This window comes from Lepeophtheirus salmonis, chromosome 9 (genome assembly GCF_016086655.4).
Source record: "Lepeophtheirus salmonis chromosome 9, UVic_Lsal_1.4, whole genome shotgun sequence".
NCBI classification, from domain to species: domain Eukaryota; kingdom Metazoa; phylum Arthropoda; class Copepoda; order Siphonostomatoida; family Caligidae; genus Lepeophtheirus; species Lepeophtheirus salmonis.
Genome location: NC_052139.2, coordinates 16,477,081 through 16,494,444, shown reverse-complemented (window position 1 = coordinate 16,494,444; position 17,364 = coordinate 16,477,081). Strand labels below are relative to the sequence as shown.

The following is a 17,364-nucleotide window of genomic DNA, read 5'->3' as shown; positions in this document are numbered from 1 at the left end:
ATTAGTTACAAAACAAAACAAACCGGAACTCTCTTTGTTTACGTAGCAGTCGAGAAAAAATTGAATCACTTGAACGTGATTGACTAATTTCTATTCGCACACTCCAAGCAGTTGGGCGTCTCTAGAACTACCGTCTACGCCGTCAGGAAGTCCAAAACGTTGGAGAGGAAGAATAGTTCTGTTATATATAAGAATTAAGCTCATTAGCATCATTACTATGAAATTTGCTCCCGGTAAGGAACCATACAGTAATGGCTGCATAGCGTACGTATTCGGAAAACATCTAAAAGATTTTGCATTTTTTCTTATATAGTTTTTTCAGCTAACTCTAATGAACAGACATATTTCAAGGGATCCATGATATTGAGCTCTAAACTTGTACCAAACTTAAAGTTGCCATCTACTTATACTTGGATCTAGTACACATTGACGAAAGCCATTTTGCCAAACAGACACTTTGTCATATGATCAATTTGCCGAATGGACACTTTACCAAATGACTACATAGCCGAATAAATATATTTGATGATGATTTCTGCTCCAATAATATGTAATTATGATTCACATTCATGTTACTCCAAAATTAAAAAAATTAAATGTTTAATTATTTATCACAAATTACAATAATTAATTTTCATACATGAATAATTTATTGATTCATTTAATTATGAGGATGCTTCAAAAGCTTCGAACCGCAATTAGAACCGTTGTATCAAAATTCATGAAACCCCTCAATAAATCAATTAGAAATAGAAAACATGTTTAAAGAAGAACAGGAGTCGAGCGTAGATTAGTAATCAATGACTCAATGAGTGTCGATTGAGATTCAATCGACAATGTGAATGAAGAATAATTTGGATGGAATGTATTAGAGCTCCTATGTACCTGGTCAATTCCTGATAGACATGCCTCTATCTAGAGGTGGTCTGAGTCTCAATAATTCTGAAGATGTGGTTTTTATTGGAGTAGAATCCAACTTACACTACAGAAGGATCACAAGTAATAATTGAGCGGTTTCATAATTTTTGATACAACGGTTCTAATTGCGGTTCGAAGCTTTTGAAGCATCCTCATAATTAAATGAATCAATCAATTATTCATTTATGAAAATTAATTATTGTAATTTGTGACAAATAGTTAAAGATTTAATATTTTAATTTTAGAGTAACATGATTGAGAATCATAACACCATATTATTGGACCAGCGAATGATCATCAAATATATTAATTATTTATTCGGCAAAGTGCCCCGTCGGCAAAGTGGCTTTCTGCAATAAGTCCGCGCACGCATATACTTGTATAATAGTTTTTATTTCTAAGAACTTTGTATATTATAGGTAATTTTTAGATCTCAACAAGTGAAATTGCTATTCTAAAAATAACTTTGGATTCTCTAACGTGACATTTTCTCTCCGACTAACAAGAAACCTTTAGGATCAAAGAACTTCTTCATTTAAAAAAGGATAATTATTGAAGTTTCAAATATCATAATATACAAAATTCTTTGAAAGAAATTGCGTGTAAACGAGTGTTGTATGAGTAAATACTTCATTTCATTTTTTGGATACAATATATGTTTACTTTTGAAGTTTCTTCTTAGAAATGATTAAATTTCTGTAAATTATGCAAAAGATCTTTTTGTAAAGGATAGAATCCCAATGGTAATTATGTTTATTACATAACATAATTTTGCAAAAAATAATTCCTTTTTAATTATAGTTCTTTTACAAAAAATATTATGTAATACTCAACAGCAAAAAAATAATAATGATATAGGCTAAATACATTGTAGATTATTGCTAGAGATGATATAGGGAGCGTCTTTTTGTAGTTCTAACAGGAATATGGGTTTTTTCACTAAGCTATTCTAATGATTCTGGAAGAGAGTAGAGATATACCTTTTACCATAATTACTAGAGGTTGAAAGTAGAAGAGAAACAGGGAATTTTTTTTGGGAGTTATAAGTGTAGGCCCTTGTTAGACTCGGAGTAGAATTGAGGATCGATATCAGAGTAATTCTTCATTAAATCATTTACAGATCTGACATATTTGTAAGGAAAAAAATAGCGCGAGGAGAAGGTAGGAGCAAGAGATATGGTATTATTGAATTAAAACCCTTGTTGACATCATCTACCTGTTATATGATTTGGGCGAAGGGGGGATGGGTGTATGGATTAATGCTATAAAAAAGAGAGCCACCTATATTTAAAATAGCATTTGTGCGAGAAAATATAAAATTATATTTAAATTCATATATACGAGGTTCGTTTGAAAGGTTCGTGCAATGTCTGAGAGAGGGCACAGCTGGTGTACATTGAGCTTATGTTTAGTTAGTAGCATCTCTTGGAATAACACACTGTAATTTTCGGGCAGATCGGTCTATTTCTTTTTGTTTGGCATTAGTTTGAATCGAGTAATCGACCGGAAAGATTATGGCGACTATCTTTCATTACAGGTGTATATTTTCATCGTTATTGAATAACAAGCTGCAAGAAAAACACACGCGATTGACTCACAAAAAAGTCATTTTCCATCACTACAATGCACCAGCTCACTTCTAAAAAGTTGTCTGCAAAATTAATGGAAATAGGGTTCCAACGGGAGATGCCCACAGGATCTCACGTACCTTTTACTCTTCATCACCATATAATAGATTTATCCATGATTTCTGGAGTAGTAACCTCAACAGGGCGTTCAGAACACTCAGTGTCACTTGTGCCCATATGGCCACTCTGAAAATTTTGAAACAAATTATAAACTGTTCTAGTCTAAGGTGAAGAGTCCCCATGATGTATATTAATCTTGTTTTTTCTCCTGAGTTGTTTTGCTTTTCAAAAAGTAATCTTTAATCATCACACGAAATTATTTTCCGTTCATTTTTTGAAAACTTTCTCAATTCAAACGAATGTCAAGTAGAAAGAAGTAAACCGATCTGCCTGAAAGTTGGTTTGTGTTCTTCCAAGAGATGCTACTAACTAAGGATAACCTCAATACGCACCAGTTGTTCCATTTCTTGGACTTTCCAAAGACTTTTTAAACGAACCTCGTATTTATTTTATTATGTATTTTTGAAACAATTTACACAAAATATGAGATATAATGAGAAGTGAATACCTGAAAGAACTATTAAATAATAAACAAAAAGAAGAAAGAGCACGCCCAACAAACTTTTTCCCCTCTTCTAATCGCTTAACTTAGTTTTTTTTTTTTTTTTTTTTTTACAAATATGTCAACTCCAACCATTGCTAAATATGTAGCGGGATTCGATTAATCTCATAGCTGCTCCCAGCTAAATTAACGGTACATTATGACAGCTAAGCTCCTCTCCTCTAAAATATTGTTCAGTGACCACGTTAATTTTTTTTTCTTTTTTTTTTAGTTCACTGGTAAATCATATTACTTTTAATTATGATAATTTTCAAAATATATACTAATTCGTAGTGATGCAAATCTTGTCTATTTTTTAGGTTGCCTAGTTTTTTGGAGCTATTGTTATTATTATTGAGCTTCTTAGGAGTGAACTTCCTTTTCTACAACATATAAACAACTATCATTGATTTATACAAAACCGGATTGAACATTTACGTGTGATCATAAAAGACGGAGAGTAACCTAGAAGATTTTTTGTATAGTTGTAAGTCTTTTTGGAATCGGAGTAGAATGGAAGATTGACATCGCTGTATTTTCTGTCCATATCATTGATGGACCTGACAAAAAAAAAAGAAGAGTTTTTTTCATATTTTTAAGTTCTTATCATTAGTTTTTTATTGTTGGGGAGAGAACATATAAGGATTGAGTAGCTATGTGTGAGTGTGCTCATGAAAAACGAGAGTAATACTAAGAATTTCTTAGTGAGTTATCTTCAATATTGATACACCAAGGTTTGTCTGTGTGTCGAAACCTAATTAACACGGGTTATACATGGTAAAACAACTTTGTTTATTTTTCACAAATCAGATTTCTGTCTCTAGCCTTCACCATTCTAAATTTCAAGTTGAATACTGTTTTTAATAAAAAAATCAATGTTTAACACATTTTTTAAATTAGAACTACTCAGTTAAACACTGGTTTTAGTAAAAATTCCCCTTTTCATATTGTTTTAAATAAAAACCATACCAAGTTTTAAATTGTTGCTCATAATAAATCCTCAGTTTAACCCCTGTTTTTAGTAATAAATTCCCAGTTTAAAATTTTTTGTAATAAAAATCTTTAATTTTAATATTATTTTTAGTAAAAAAATTCCCTGTTTTATATTATTTCCAGTCAAAATTCCTAGTTTCACACTGTTTTTAATAAAAGTTCTAGGTTTAACACTATTTTTATTAAAAGATTCCAAGTTTCCAAGATATAGATTCTCCACTTCTCTAAAACAAAAATTCCCTTTGTACTTTGCATGATACGTCATGGCTATTTCATATTTTATTCTTTTTGACAAATAAGCAAAATTATACTATACTAATGCTTCGTTTCCAAAAGGAGAGGAATACAATTTCTTGTTGATCCCTCGACGTATATGCAACACTGTAAAGTCCTGCGATTCACACATAGATAGTGCTATTTTTTCAATTCATCTCCTGTTCCGTTAGTTCTAACCTTTAAAATCTTTCCTTTAGTTTGTGAGTTATTGTGCTCTTTTAGCTGACGCTCAACTACTCCGGGCAATGACAGGTATACTTCTAATAGATTTACCAATATGATATAAATTCTCACATTCAATTCAATATGCACACTGTATACAAAGTACTCATTATAGTAATTTTTTTCCCCGAGGATTCGAACTAAAAAAAATAGTATGTCATTTGGAAAATGTGAACAAAATCCAACACTCCCAACGAAAAATGAGACTGGGTCTGCATTACTATAAGACGTCTACTCATAACTTATTTATGGGGTTTCGTCATTCTTTATCAAGAGACAAGTTCAATGACGAATCATTTTAGATTGTTATTATTGAGATTGTCAAACAAACTCAAAAAATCAAATTGAGACATGTATTTAATATAATATATTTATAGTATTATCCTTATCCTTGAATTGACTTCCTCCCCATAAAAGGAAGAGGCTATCTTATCATTCTACATAACTATGACTGATATTGTACATAATAATATATTAACATATTAAAGTGTAAAATATGATACGTGGTGCGTCAACATGACAAAATGTGAACAAAGACTCAGATTCTTCATACAAACCGGGTGGTACATTGAAATCTGAACACTTAATAATTCAATAATAAATAAAGGTTGAGTGATTGAAATTAATTCATATTTTGATAGATTAAAGTATGAATAATTAGTTACAAAAGTTATCAAACTTGGGCTCTCTAGCTTACGTACAAGTCGAGAAAATGACACTTGAACATGATTGACGAATTTCTATTCTCACACTCCAACCAATTGAGTGTCTCCAGGACCACCATCTACGCCGTCAGGGACTCCGAAACGTTGGAGAGGAAGAAAAAAGTTAAAGAAAACAGGTCAAGCCAATTCCCTCAAGTCCACGAGGACCCCTGCAAGAGATCTCGGGATTTCACATTAGAATGCCCGGAGAACCATAAAAAAGTGTGTAGAAAGATTCTTGTGAAGGTAGAGAGGCCGTTGTTAGACTCTTTTGAACTCTTTTTTTGACACTTTTGGCCCCCCTACAGCCCTGATACCAACCACACCGGTTACACCTTTTTGGTGTATTTCAAGGGGAGAGGAATGCAATGTCTGTAATCCAAACACTGAGGCCCTCAAAGCCACTGTCAGCTAGCACTGGTAGGGTATGGCAGATGACTACATCCGCAGTCTGGAAGCTATCAATACCACTAAGTGCGGGTACATTAATGATTACGAGAGCTCAGACACAGATCTATTTATAGTATTAATCCTGTTGAAATTCTATTGGTAATGAATAAATTATATCTTGATGAAGTTTAAAACTCAAAGTGTTAAGATTTTAATGGACCACTCCGTAGGCAGAGCACCATATTGCAAAGACATATTTGAGTAAATCCTAGGCTGATTATTCAAATTCTTGGGATGACTTAAGATACGCAATAAATTTAGCTAATGTTAAAAGCCATTACTGGTTTTATGAGGAATATCCCCTTTCAAATAACATTTATCAATTTATCAAACTTTTATTGTGATAATCAATTTTACTTTAAGTACAATTTGCGGCACACCCAAAGGGTTATTAAGAATAATTTGTTAATAAAAATTGACAATAATTAGTGGAATAGTACAAATGTAAACAGGGGTGTCAACTGTTTCTATTTTTTTTCAATTACAAAATTTGACAAGTTTTTAAAAGATTTAAGAGTAAGATTTTATGGAAGAGATTAGATTTGATGAACAAATAATCTTTTATTTTAGAAAAAACAAATTTTTTATCATTTTTTTGAGGGGACTATGTATGTATTGTCCTCCCCCTGCCGGACATCCCTGTTATCTACATTCATCCAGCTTGCTTTTTGTATTTATGGGTAACTTATATAGAATGTATTGTGGCTAGTTAATACTTAATAGTATGACTATAGGTAGTGATGAAAATCGTGTGTATTTTGGGCATGTTAAAAAAACCAAAAAAAAAACCAACAATCAACGGGGTAATCCTGACAATTTAAAGAATGTTTTAAAGTGTAGAGCAGCTTAACTGTCATGACGTTAATTAGATTAGCTACAAGCAGACGGAACGAGGGAGGAGGGGAATAAATAAACAAACAAGGACATTAGTAAGAATGACTCAGATGGCGATCCTCAATTCTACTCTGAGTCCAACAAGGACTTACAATTATAACTCCCCAACAAATCTTCAGGCTTACTTTTATGTGGGGACACATGAATGTTTAAGCAGGCTTGTAAATGAATTAAATGGAGTAGGAAAGGAATTTCACAACTCTGGAGCTAAATAATAGTAACAACAGCAAAGGGCAAGAAAATACCTTCTATACATTCCAATTCACTAAGAAATCGTACCAATTTAAACTTACTCACGGTGTACATCACCAATTATAGCTGTATTAGGAATATTAAGTATTAAGCCTTAGGAATCATCCTTTATTATTGTTATCTTTTTGAACCGTTTTCTGACTAAATTGATTGATTGTTTTATCTTGCTTTCTTCTTTGATGTTCTTACGTACGTGTGTTTTTGTTCATGAGAGATCCGTTGATTTTCCATACTTTTCAGTTTTAATAATAGTAATATGAACATAATATGATAACAGAAAAGGAGGAGATTTTTGTAGTTACCACCTTAAAAGGTGATTTTATTTTACAACGCTGTTATCATTATTCATGAAGAGAGAACAATTATATATATATGAAGTAATCACTACTGACTGAAAGACGAATTGTAGCACTTAGGGTTTGTTGAAGAATAGAAGTGTAAGTCTTTGTTGGACTCGGAGTAGATTTGGGGATCGACATCGCAGTCATTATTGCCAATGTCCTTGTTTACTTTCTTCTTCGCCAAAGTCACAGCTGATTCTAGCTAATCTAATGAAATGTCATGATAGCTATGCTTTTCTCCTCAAAAATATTCTTCAAATTGTCAGGGTTATCATGTTAATTTCCGGTTTCTTTTTTTAACATGCCCAAAATAAATAGGATTTTCATCATTAGTTATAATATCATAGATTACAAGTGGTAGTACCCGGAACTACCGGAGTAATTAGGCATTGACTAAAAAGACAAATATTGCTAATATAGAAGAACACTCCTCAATAAATCATGAGTGTTAATCTGTGTTTTTCATAAGCACACTCACACGAAGCTCCTCAATACTTATATCAATTCATAAATCTTATATATTCTCGCCCTAAGAATGTAAGTATATTAAAATATATTTTTGCGATATACTGAAAGGACTTTGCGTTACTTAAGTACTTAAGAGAAAAATAGCAGATGGTTACTTATTTGGTTAACTACGAGATGATTTCTGGTCATTTTTTTTGCTTCCTTTTTGGTGGAAGGTTGCATGATTCAATAAAGGTAACGACGTGTTTTCATTTACATAAAATTATGTAAATGGATTATTAAAAGGTTCTAAATATACCAAGAAAGACAACCAACTAAAATAAGCACAAGAACCGAGACCGATAAGCGATATATTTTGTCGGTTCCGGTTCTATAACTGGAACCGCTTGAACCGTTAGACCGATAAGGCCATAACCTTGGTCCTGACAGCTAATCTACTATCCTCCCAGATATCTTTTAAATTATCTGGGTGAACGTGATAATTTCCCGTTTCTTTTATTTTATCACTCCGCCAGATCTTATTGTTTTTCATCTATGAATATCCAGTGATGTATGGAACATGGAAACTGTAAATGAGTTATGGTGATCCGGACAGTTTAATGAATTTTCGAGAGGAGAGCAGCTTAGCTGTCATGACCAAAACTAGGATTTTTATCCACTATCAACCTCGACTGACAAAAGGGAAATTAACCATTTGAAAAAACAAACAAAACAAACACATGCTAACTAGTCTTCTAGATTTTTGTTGTTGTTGACTGGTAATCATTCTTTGAAGAATAGTTATTAATTAATATATACATTGAATTGATAATTTAGTCAAAATAAGTATAAATGGCAGTGTATGAATTGATACTAATTCTAATCAAAGGCCCTTGATTGATATAAATATCCGAGTCCTACTTTTTTTGTGTTCATAGTATGTGGAGTCAGTTGCTTTGAATAATACAAGAATCCACTTATGAAAGGTAATGGAAATAGCCTAAAGGAAAATACACAGCATCTTATTTTATTTTCAAAAAGTGAGACGTGGACGTTTTATTAGATCAGCTGTAAGTAGCTGTGAGAGAAAGGAAATAAACATAAATCCCACTCCTTATATAGCAGGGACATAAAGGGTGAAGACTCAAAAATTGTAATCCTCTTCGAGACCGTCTGACCTCAGTTCTAAAAGTATGACAATTTGGTACTTGGAGCCATTCGAAAGAGCTGACAAAAACCTACAATTTGATGTTTGTTTGTTTTTGTGCCATAAAAAATATCCGAGCAAAAAGTGAAGCGGCAGAGGGTGCGCGATCTCCTCCCATGCACAAGACAACAAGATCTTCACAGAGGCCCTGTTCTGAACAGAAGAAATTATCGCTTCTTGGCTGAATCAAGAGCTAGGTCAGGACCCAACATTCAGCTCAGGTCATGGTCCTCGGCATATTGGCGTCCAATGGCAGCAAGATGTCACCTTACTTTACTAAAGTCAACACGGAGGTCCACTACAAGGTCCTCAGGCTTCATGTCTTGCCTTGGTTGAAGAGTACATTCTCTAGGGACAACTATGTGTTTACCCAAGACAGCCCCCGGCACACACGTTCAAGAAGGTGTAGCATTTATGCCGGGAGAACATGGCTACCTTCTATCCTTTGTGCACTCGCGATGTACATCCCCTGGACTTCGCTGTTTGGAGCGTCTTGGAGAGCAAGACGAATAAGACTTATCACCCGAATGTCAATTCCCTGAAAGCCGTGATCACGGAGGAGCGGAACAACTTGTCATCGGATTTCAACAAGGCCAGTTGTGCTTTTGTTTGTCCCGTATTGAAGTCCTCACTCAGAAAGGAGGGGGATATGTATATAGAATAAATAGTGTAGAAAATTGTTATTAATTTTTGAGTCCTCACCCTGTATAGGCTGGAACTACTATCATGTCGATAGTCAATTATGCTTTCAGTACAACAAGGACTTAGACTTATAACACCTCAGAAGACCTCATTGTTACTCTTGTCTTTGATGAGGAGGTTTATAATGTTCCTTTCTCAATAGTTCAATAATACTGTTAACAGCTTTGTAAAATAAAAAAGGCTGAGAGCAGCTTAGCTGTCATGACGTTTGATTAAATGAGCTACAGTCAGCTGTAGAATGAAATCAAACACAATTCCAACTCTGTATCTAGCAATGATATAGGCAGGAATTACAACAAGAACTTACACATAGTACTCCCGAGCAAAATTTAAGTATTAAGTGATGTATAAAATATGTCCTGCCGGTATGATAAAAAAATTAACTTACAATGAAGGGTGTACTCCCTACAGTTTGAAAAATGTTTTATTGGATCACTGCAAGCAGTCGTAAGAAGAATGGAATATTCACAAATCCCACTCTGTGTATAGAAGGAACATACAGCCAGAACTCACTATAATATCGGTCCTTAATTCTATTGCGAGTCCAACGAGAACGTATACATATAACTTCCGGGCTACCCTAATTCTTATTCTCCGTCTTTCATGAGAAACACACTAGTTATTACTTTATACTTGGATATTCTCTCCTCAAGAATTCAATGATAATAATAACAGGGTTAGAAAATAAAAAACAGTGTCATATTGTCTACAACAAAAAACGACTCCCACTTTCTGGGACATATTTTATACACCTCCGTGAATATCCCATCCCCACAAGCAGCGTTAACAAAGGAATGAGTCATTCGACATTTATTGGCTTTGAGATGCTTTTTGTTACTCATACAGTTATGATAAGTTGTTCAACACTACTCTTCGTCATTATCATCGTCCCTTTGTTCCATGATTGAGGAACAAGACGAAGAGAAGAGATTTCAAACAAACTTTTAATGTGCGGTCTTGAAAATATTAAGTAATAATAATCATCATTATATCTTGACTTGTACTCTTAGCACATACATTAAGCGTACGACATGTTGCAAAGATTTTTGTATACTTTGTTCTTAAAAAATAAATATACATTTCAATAGTCACATTCCAAAAGTACATCATCTGTGTTCCCTTTAATTTGATTTGTTTGTTGTAAGTGAATTTGTTGAAATAAGTTAGTCATTGAATCGGTGTATGTTGTTATTTTTTGAAAGTATCCAAGTTTGAGGTCGTTATATGATGAAAAAAAGATCGTTTTTCCTATGATTAATAATTTTAATAATATTTCGGAGGCAATGTCAAAGTGATTCATAATCTGATAATTCGCATATTTAGCTCAATATATCTCTGATTCATGTTAATGGGATCCTCTAACAAAGACACTTATTTGTAAATATATAGATTGACAGTCATATTTTAAACCTTTAAAAAAATATTGTATAATTAAATATCTTCCCTACGAATCATTATAAGGTGTGTATTAGCAGATTGTCTTACCTTATTGAGGACTAGGTATTCATATTTTCATGTACATACATGGTGCTGCATGGAAATTAAAACACTTTTCATTAATAATTTTATTAACAAATTGGTAAAGCTATTTATTTTTCAATTTTCTTCACATACTCTATTCAATACAGTCGTCCCTAGTGGCGATGATGACCATCAGACGGCGTCTAAAGGCTGCACATCCGTTGTGCACAGTCTCCTTGATCATGCCCTCCTGGTGTTTATTGTCAGAGATCTTCAGAGTACCCGATGTTGAGGTAGCGGTTAGAAAGTCAAGTCAAGTGGGTACAAGTCAGAAATGTAGAGCCACATCGACTTGTACACAAAGTCCAGCCTGTTGCTGTTCTCATAGAGGAATTTATGAGTGGGGGTTATCGTTTGGGAAGGAGTGTCATCGTGCAAGAAGACAACTGCATGGCCTGTTTCTGAGCACCTTGACTTGGTCAAAGTCTCTGTGGGAGTTTTACTCACCCGAAAATGTACAGAGAACTAGATCCGAAGATATCTTTCTGAGCTCATTGTTAATGTGAGAGTCGCGTGCGATGGAAAGAACAAACATAAACTCAACACAGCCTGTTGCTGTTATCATGGAGAAACTTCTGTATAGTGGTTGCCGTATAGGTAGGATCGTCGTCCAGCTGGAAGACATTTGCATGGCCCGGGAAGCTGCAGACTGCGTTCTTGGATATCTTGAATTGGTCAAATGTCTTCGTAGGAGTTATTTTCACTCGGAAAAGTACAGAGATCTTGATTCGACGCTATGTTTTTGAGCTCATTTGTACCATGAGAGTGACGCACGGTGCAGTAAAATAAAAATTAGCCAAACACGTCGTTATTTTTATTATATTACACAACCTTTCATTCTTAAAGAAACAGAAAAAAGGCCTTAAATCAGTAATAAATTTGGCAATTCCTCCCAACTAGGGAATTTTTATTTTATAATAGTTGACTAAAAATCAATAAAAGCTAGTTCTAATTCAACCAATGAACGTTCAGAACATTGAGTAAGGGAAAGGAAGAAGAAAAATCGACAGTTGATAGCAAAGCTCATTGTTTATTTTTGTGTTAGGGAGCTAACACCATGGCAACAATTAATGTTGCGAGATCTAGCTCAAAAATTGGATCACACAACCTCAAGTTATAAGAGTGAATACAAGTGTTCTAATTTCCATGTAACACCCCGTAGATATTATATAAATCTTTTTCTAATAGCCTTCAAAGACATGTCAGTTATATAATAGAAGTGATAGACTCCAAATATGTTTATTTGATTGTGTAGTTACACTATTTAAAGTTGAGAAACAGTGTTCAGAGCATTTGACCTATCATTCACTGAATGTGACATTCAACAAATGATTTTCTTTAAGAAATCATTAATTCCTTGTAATTGTGATTCTTCCCCTTCAGATCTATTAAAAGATTTGGAAGTCATTCAACTATAAGCTTAATTGTTTTGCAGATTTTACTCTTTGGCATCTTCATAGAGATTATTGTTATAAATTGTAGAAAATGATTCATTCTCAGTAAAACCTCGTTTATGTTAAAGCTAAGCTTTTAATTGAGGGATTGAATTTAAATGAGAGTTCTCATGTGGTGAATAATTTTCATTTTTAGACTAGGGTTGTTTTTATTGCATGTCTTTGTTTAAAGTTGGAGAGTACTTACTTAGTTAAATATGTTAGTATATATATATATATATATATAATATCATAATTGATCTGTATTATATTTCAGTCTGTTCAAAATATGCAAACTATAATGAGACATTAAAAATAAACAATTAGCAAAAATGTGTGGAACCTCATCGATTTTCAGCTCCCTTATGTTCACGGCAACCCTTCTCATCCTTCCGGAGTGTCTCCTTGGAAGCTCAGATATTGTGTCCTCCAAACTAGAAAACTATCTCACTTCCTTTGGATATTTACCCTCATCGCCTGACAATGGACCCTTTGCAGTCAAACCCCTACGAACAGAGTCTCAGATCCGTAATGCTATCAGGAATCTGCAATTCTTTGCAGGACTCAAAGCCACTGGCAAAGTGGATAAGGCCACTGTGAAGCTTTTATCGAAACCTCGCTGTGGGGTAAGTGATGTTTCACATGGAGGATATCGAAATAAAAGAAGTTTAAGGAGGTAAGATTACTTACACTATAAACATGTATTGTGTTGTAAATAGTAAGCATTTTCTGTATTTAATGAAACAAATAACCCCGAAAATTAACATGAACTTATGTTTTGGGCAAGAGCAGATTAGTTGTCATTATATTTTATTAGATTAACTACAAGAATCCATGAGAGCAACGGAAAAAGTATAAATCTCACTCCATGTTTAGCAAGGAATTGGTCTAACATCGATCCTCCATTTTAATCTGAGTACAACTACAACTGACACTTTTAAATAGCAATGTGAAAATTGTTCAAATTCTCCTGAGCATTCATCTAAAAAAAGTATATGTTAATAAACGGCAGGATATTAGTACTTACATTAATTTTTTCTTCCTATTTTGACAATTCAAACGTATTGGCGAGTTGTTTTTTTGCAAGTTATAAACCTGAAGAGTGTTTTTTCTTTTCATAAGCTTTTACCATTATTATTTAATTCATGAGGAGTGAACTTCCTTTTCTACAATATACAACTGAAACCATATCATTGATTAATAAAAGATCGGATTTAACATTTGTGTGTGCTCTTAAAGGACGGAGAGTAATCCTGATGATTTGCGGCGGAGTTATAATTGTAAGTCCTTGGTGGACTCAAACTAGAATGGAGGATCGACATTGGAGTAATTCTTGCCATGTCCTTGTTATTTTCTTTTTACTGTCCCCATAGTCACAACTACTTACAGTTGATCTAATAAAAGTCATGAGAGCTAAGCTGCCCTCCTCCAAAACATTCTTCCAATTGTCAGGATTACCATGTTGATTTTGAATGCTAACGATTAGCATCACTACTTATAACTCCTCAACAAATCCTGAGCGTTACTCTCCGTCATTCGTGAGCACAAAATGCTCCTGGTTACGTTGTATACTTAGATGCTCTCTCGTCAGGAATCAAATAATAATTATAATTCAACTTTGGAAAATAAAAACACTGTTCAGTTTGCCATGAACTACAAAACTCCCCTCATATAAATGCTTAGGATTTACAACTCTAATATATATACCATATGTTCCAAACGAAGTGAGAAACAAACTTGTTTGATATTTGATGGAGGGTCATGTGCTATTAATATTGTCTTAACTGTCAATTACGACATGACCTCCTCATAGATGCAATTCTATGATTGAACTGATTGTGTAAATAGGATTTCAACAATTAATCATTTTCTTTATAATTTCATTTAAAGTATCCATACCCCTTGGAAAAAATTAATATCCTAATTAAACTCTCATTGATTCAATCAAGTATAAGGAACAATAATGCATCTAATTGATATGAATAGAGCCTTTTGTATAAATATATTATTTCATTGTTCCCTAAGAGATTTTTACTCTAATTATTGTATAAATATAATATTAATAATAATTACTGTTAGTACAATACTCATATAAAATCTCAAATAATATATAATAGTAGTTAACTTTCTTACAATGGTTAAGCAATTGAATTTTCTCAATTGCTCAAAACAAAACCAATATGTTGTCAACTTACATAAGATTTCTTAAAATCTGGTGTTCGGTACTTTTCCATTAAACTATTTTACCTAAGGAAATATTGCCTTGAATAATCTCGCCTCAAAGCCATTTTGTCTCAAGGATAGTTCGCCTTATTAAGGGTCTTTACATTAACACATGTTAGATTGTCCGAGGTAGGCAAATTGTTCTGTTGGACAGGTGGTTCCAATTCATACAAATTAAGTTTGTTTTGACATGTGACACAATTGTATTATGGAAGAAAAGAACCATTTATTGTGTTTTATAGTAATAGCCATTACATATTTTGAATCAAAAATTCAAAGGAACAACCATTTGAACGGAAAATAAGCAATAACGAAGTATAAATTGATGTAAAATGGTGTAAGGCAAAATGTCCTGAGACAACATAGTTTAAGGCAGAAGTATCTAGTGCTTAACATCTATATAATTATTTTTATGTGTTTTGTTCAAATATAGCACAGACCATTTTTATCTCAAGTTTCAGAGATTGATTATATATATATTGTTTAATGTAAGCTTTTATGAATATTGGTTAATTATTAAGAAATAAACAATATTTTTATTTAATTCTCTGAGTATGAGGAACGTATAGATAGTGTCAAATAGCGTTGTGGTTGTCTTTATTCATTCGATCTAGTCCAGTTCCAGGATCGGTCCTGAACAATGTCAGTCCTTGAGACTGTTCCTTAACTTTCAGTCCTAAATAAAGACCGACACAACAATAATGTTAAGAGAGTTGGAAGGCTTAAAACTTTGGACGAGTACATTGAACTGCTTTAGGGCATTTATGTCTTAATTCTAGCTTATACATTTGATATCATACAAATCTTAGTAGACTGAGTTAAGGTTCGAACCTATAAAATAAAAAAAGGGGCGAAATTGCCATACGGCAAAATATTCAAGAGACGAAATCTTCGCGGTAAAATTAACGTTCACACAGTATAATTTATTTATATCAATATGTGTTTCTTGATTTTTGTTCAAGATTGTGTTTATGTTGACTCAAAAGTTTTATATTGTTGACCATTCGAAAAGTCAAAAATATTAACATAGCGAGGATCAAATTTAATTTGAAATCACCTCATTATTTTGCAAGTACAATCAACTCTTTCTTTAAAGCTCTCCATCTCATTAGAGACCAGCTCTCTAAATTCAACTTTTTCAGTTCTTAAGCCTTGTATTAAATATTCTATGCAATAAAAAACATAGACTGTATTATTCATGAAGAGTTCATAGCAGTACAGGATGTCAACTACACTCATTGATTACAAATTATTCTAAACCTCATAGTGAACAAATTTTCTGGTAAATTAATGATTTCATTGCATGAATAAGTTCAAGAAATATTTATAATAATAATTAATTATTAATAGTGCATTTTCACTGATGTGATTAATTGCATCATATTCAAAGAGACGTTAGTTTTGGGGGACACAAAGTTAATATTTTTGCTACATAAAATGTACTCTTTCCCCTTCAATCTTCATTAAAACTTCCTCAAATGACTTTAAGAAAAAAAAAAAAAACTTAACATCTTCATTGAATACTCCTTTATACCAATGATAAATAGCAATATTTGAATATGATCAAAGTAATATGTACTGAAAATCCCTCTGAATTTGTACTTATATTTTCTTGTTAATCGATCAGGGATGGGAAAATAGGACAATTTGTGAAAAATATCTTATTCTTTCTATTGCAATAGCTAATTTATTGTCTACACTGTGAACATACGATTGAATAACAATGTTTAAGATTTTTGAATACATATTAGGATCCTATATATAATAAAACTAGGGAATAGAGGGGTAGATGTTTGATAGATTAGATCATGGATTTCTGTAACATCAATAGTCATCTTTAGGTTCCTTAGGTTCTTGATCCTATTTTGACATTCAAATTCCGAATAAATCTGTATTAAACCTCATCAAATTGCGTTAAAAAAACTTAATACATGCATTGAATAATACTTGAGGTCAATGATAAACAGTGATATATTAATATAATCAAAGAAAAATGTACTGAAAATCCCTTTAAAATGTATAAATCTGTACATCTTTTTTGTTTGATCGATTAGGGACGATAAAAGTAAGATAATTAGGGACAAATACCTTATACTTTCTGTTGGATACGGATACAGCAGTTGTAAAGAGGAAGGTAGTTAATTTAACGCTCTCTCACAGTTGACAAAAACGTTCTATTGTAATTTTTAAAATATTATCTACACTTACGACGCAAAAAAACATTTTGTTAATACATTATACAATTTTAATTTAGAGTAAGATTTAAGTTTCATAATTTGTTGGTCCTATTTTGACATCCAATAACTCCCTATTTTCCTTAATCATAATGTTATAATGGTTTTGATTCCTGTATATCTCGGTTGTTTAGGCACCTAAAATGGCCGACATGAGCAACACTGATACTCTATATTCTTCCATAATTTATTCCTTTGAAACTTTAAATCTATGTATGCAAATATTTTATTTGCTTGACATCGGGTTTTTGTTCTTACACATGTTTGAGTTCAAATGCTAAAAGTAATATTCATCGTATGAATAATATATCAATCTTT

General features: G+C 32.8%; 1 protein-coding gene and 1 long non-coding RNA gene across 10 annotated transcripts in view; one reads left to right on the top strand and one right to left on the bottom strand.

Moving 5' to 3' along the window:
- The window catches only part of LOC121124000 (matrix metalloproteinase-2), a 45,932-nt gene that overhangs the window by 17,403 nt on the left and 11,165 nt on the right, over nucleotides 1-17,364 (top strand). For 2 of the 9 annotated variants that reach the window (XM_071890894.1, XM_040719090.2), the window contains exons 1-2: nucleotides 10,727-11,096; nucleotides 12,867-13,265. In XM_071890894.1, the coding sequence (XP_071746995.1) occupies nucleotides 12,922-13,265 (344 nt within the window). In that variant the 5' untranslated portion in view covers nucleotides 10,727-11,096; nucleotides 12,867-12,921. Of the gene's footprint in view, nucleotides 1-10,625; nucleotides 11,097-12,354; nucleotides 12,810-12,866; nucleotides 13,266-17,364 lie in introns of those variants that run through there. The other 7 variants (XM_071890893.1, XM_040719087.2, XM_040719086.2 and 4 more) reach the window with 7 other exon arrangements.
- Nucleotides 12,867-14,419, bottom strand: LOC121124004 (uncharacterized). Its single transcript, XR_005866181.1, has 2 exons — nucleotides 14,297-14,419; nucleotides 12,867-13,571 (listed from the first exon to the last, which is right to left on the bottom strand). It is a non-coding gene; the product is annotated as an uncharacterized lncRNA (long non-coding RNA).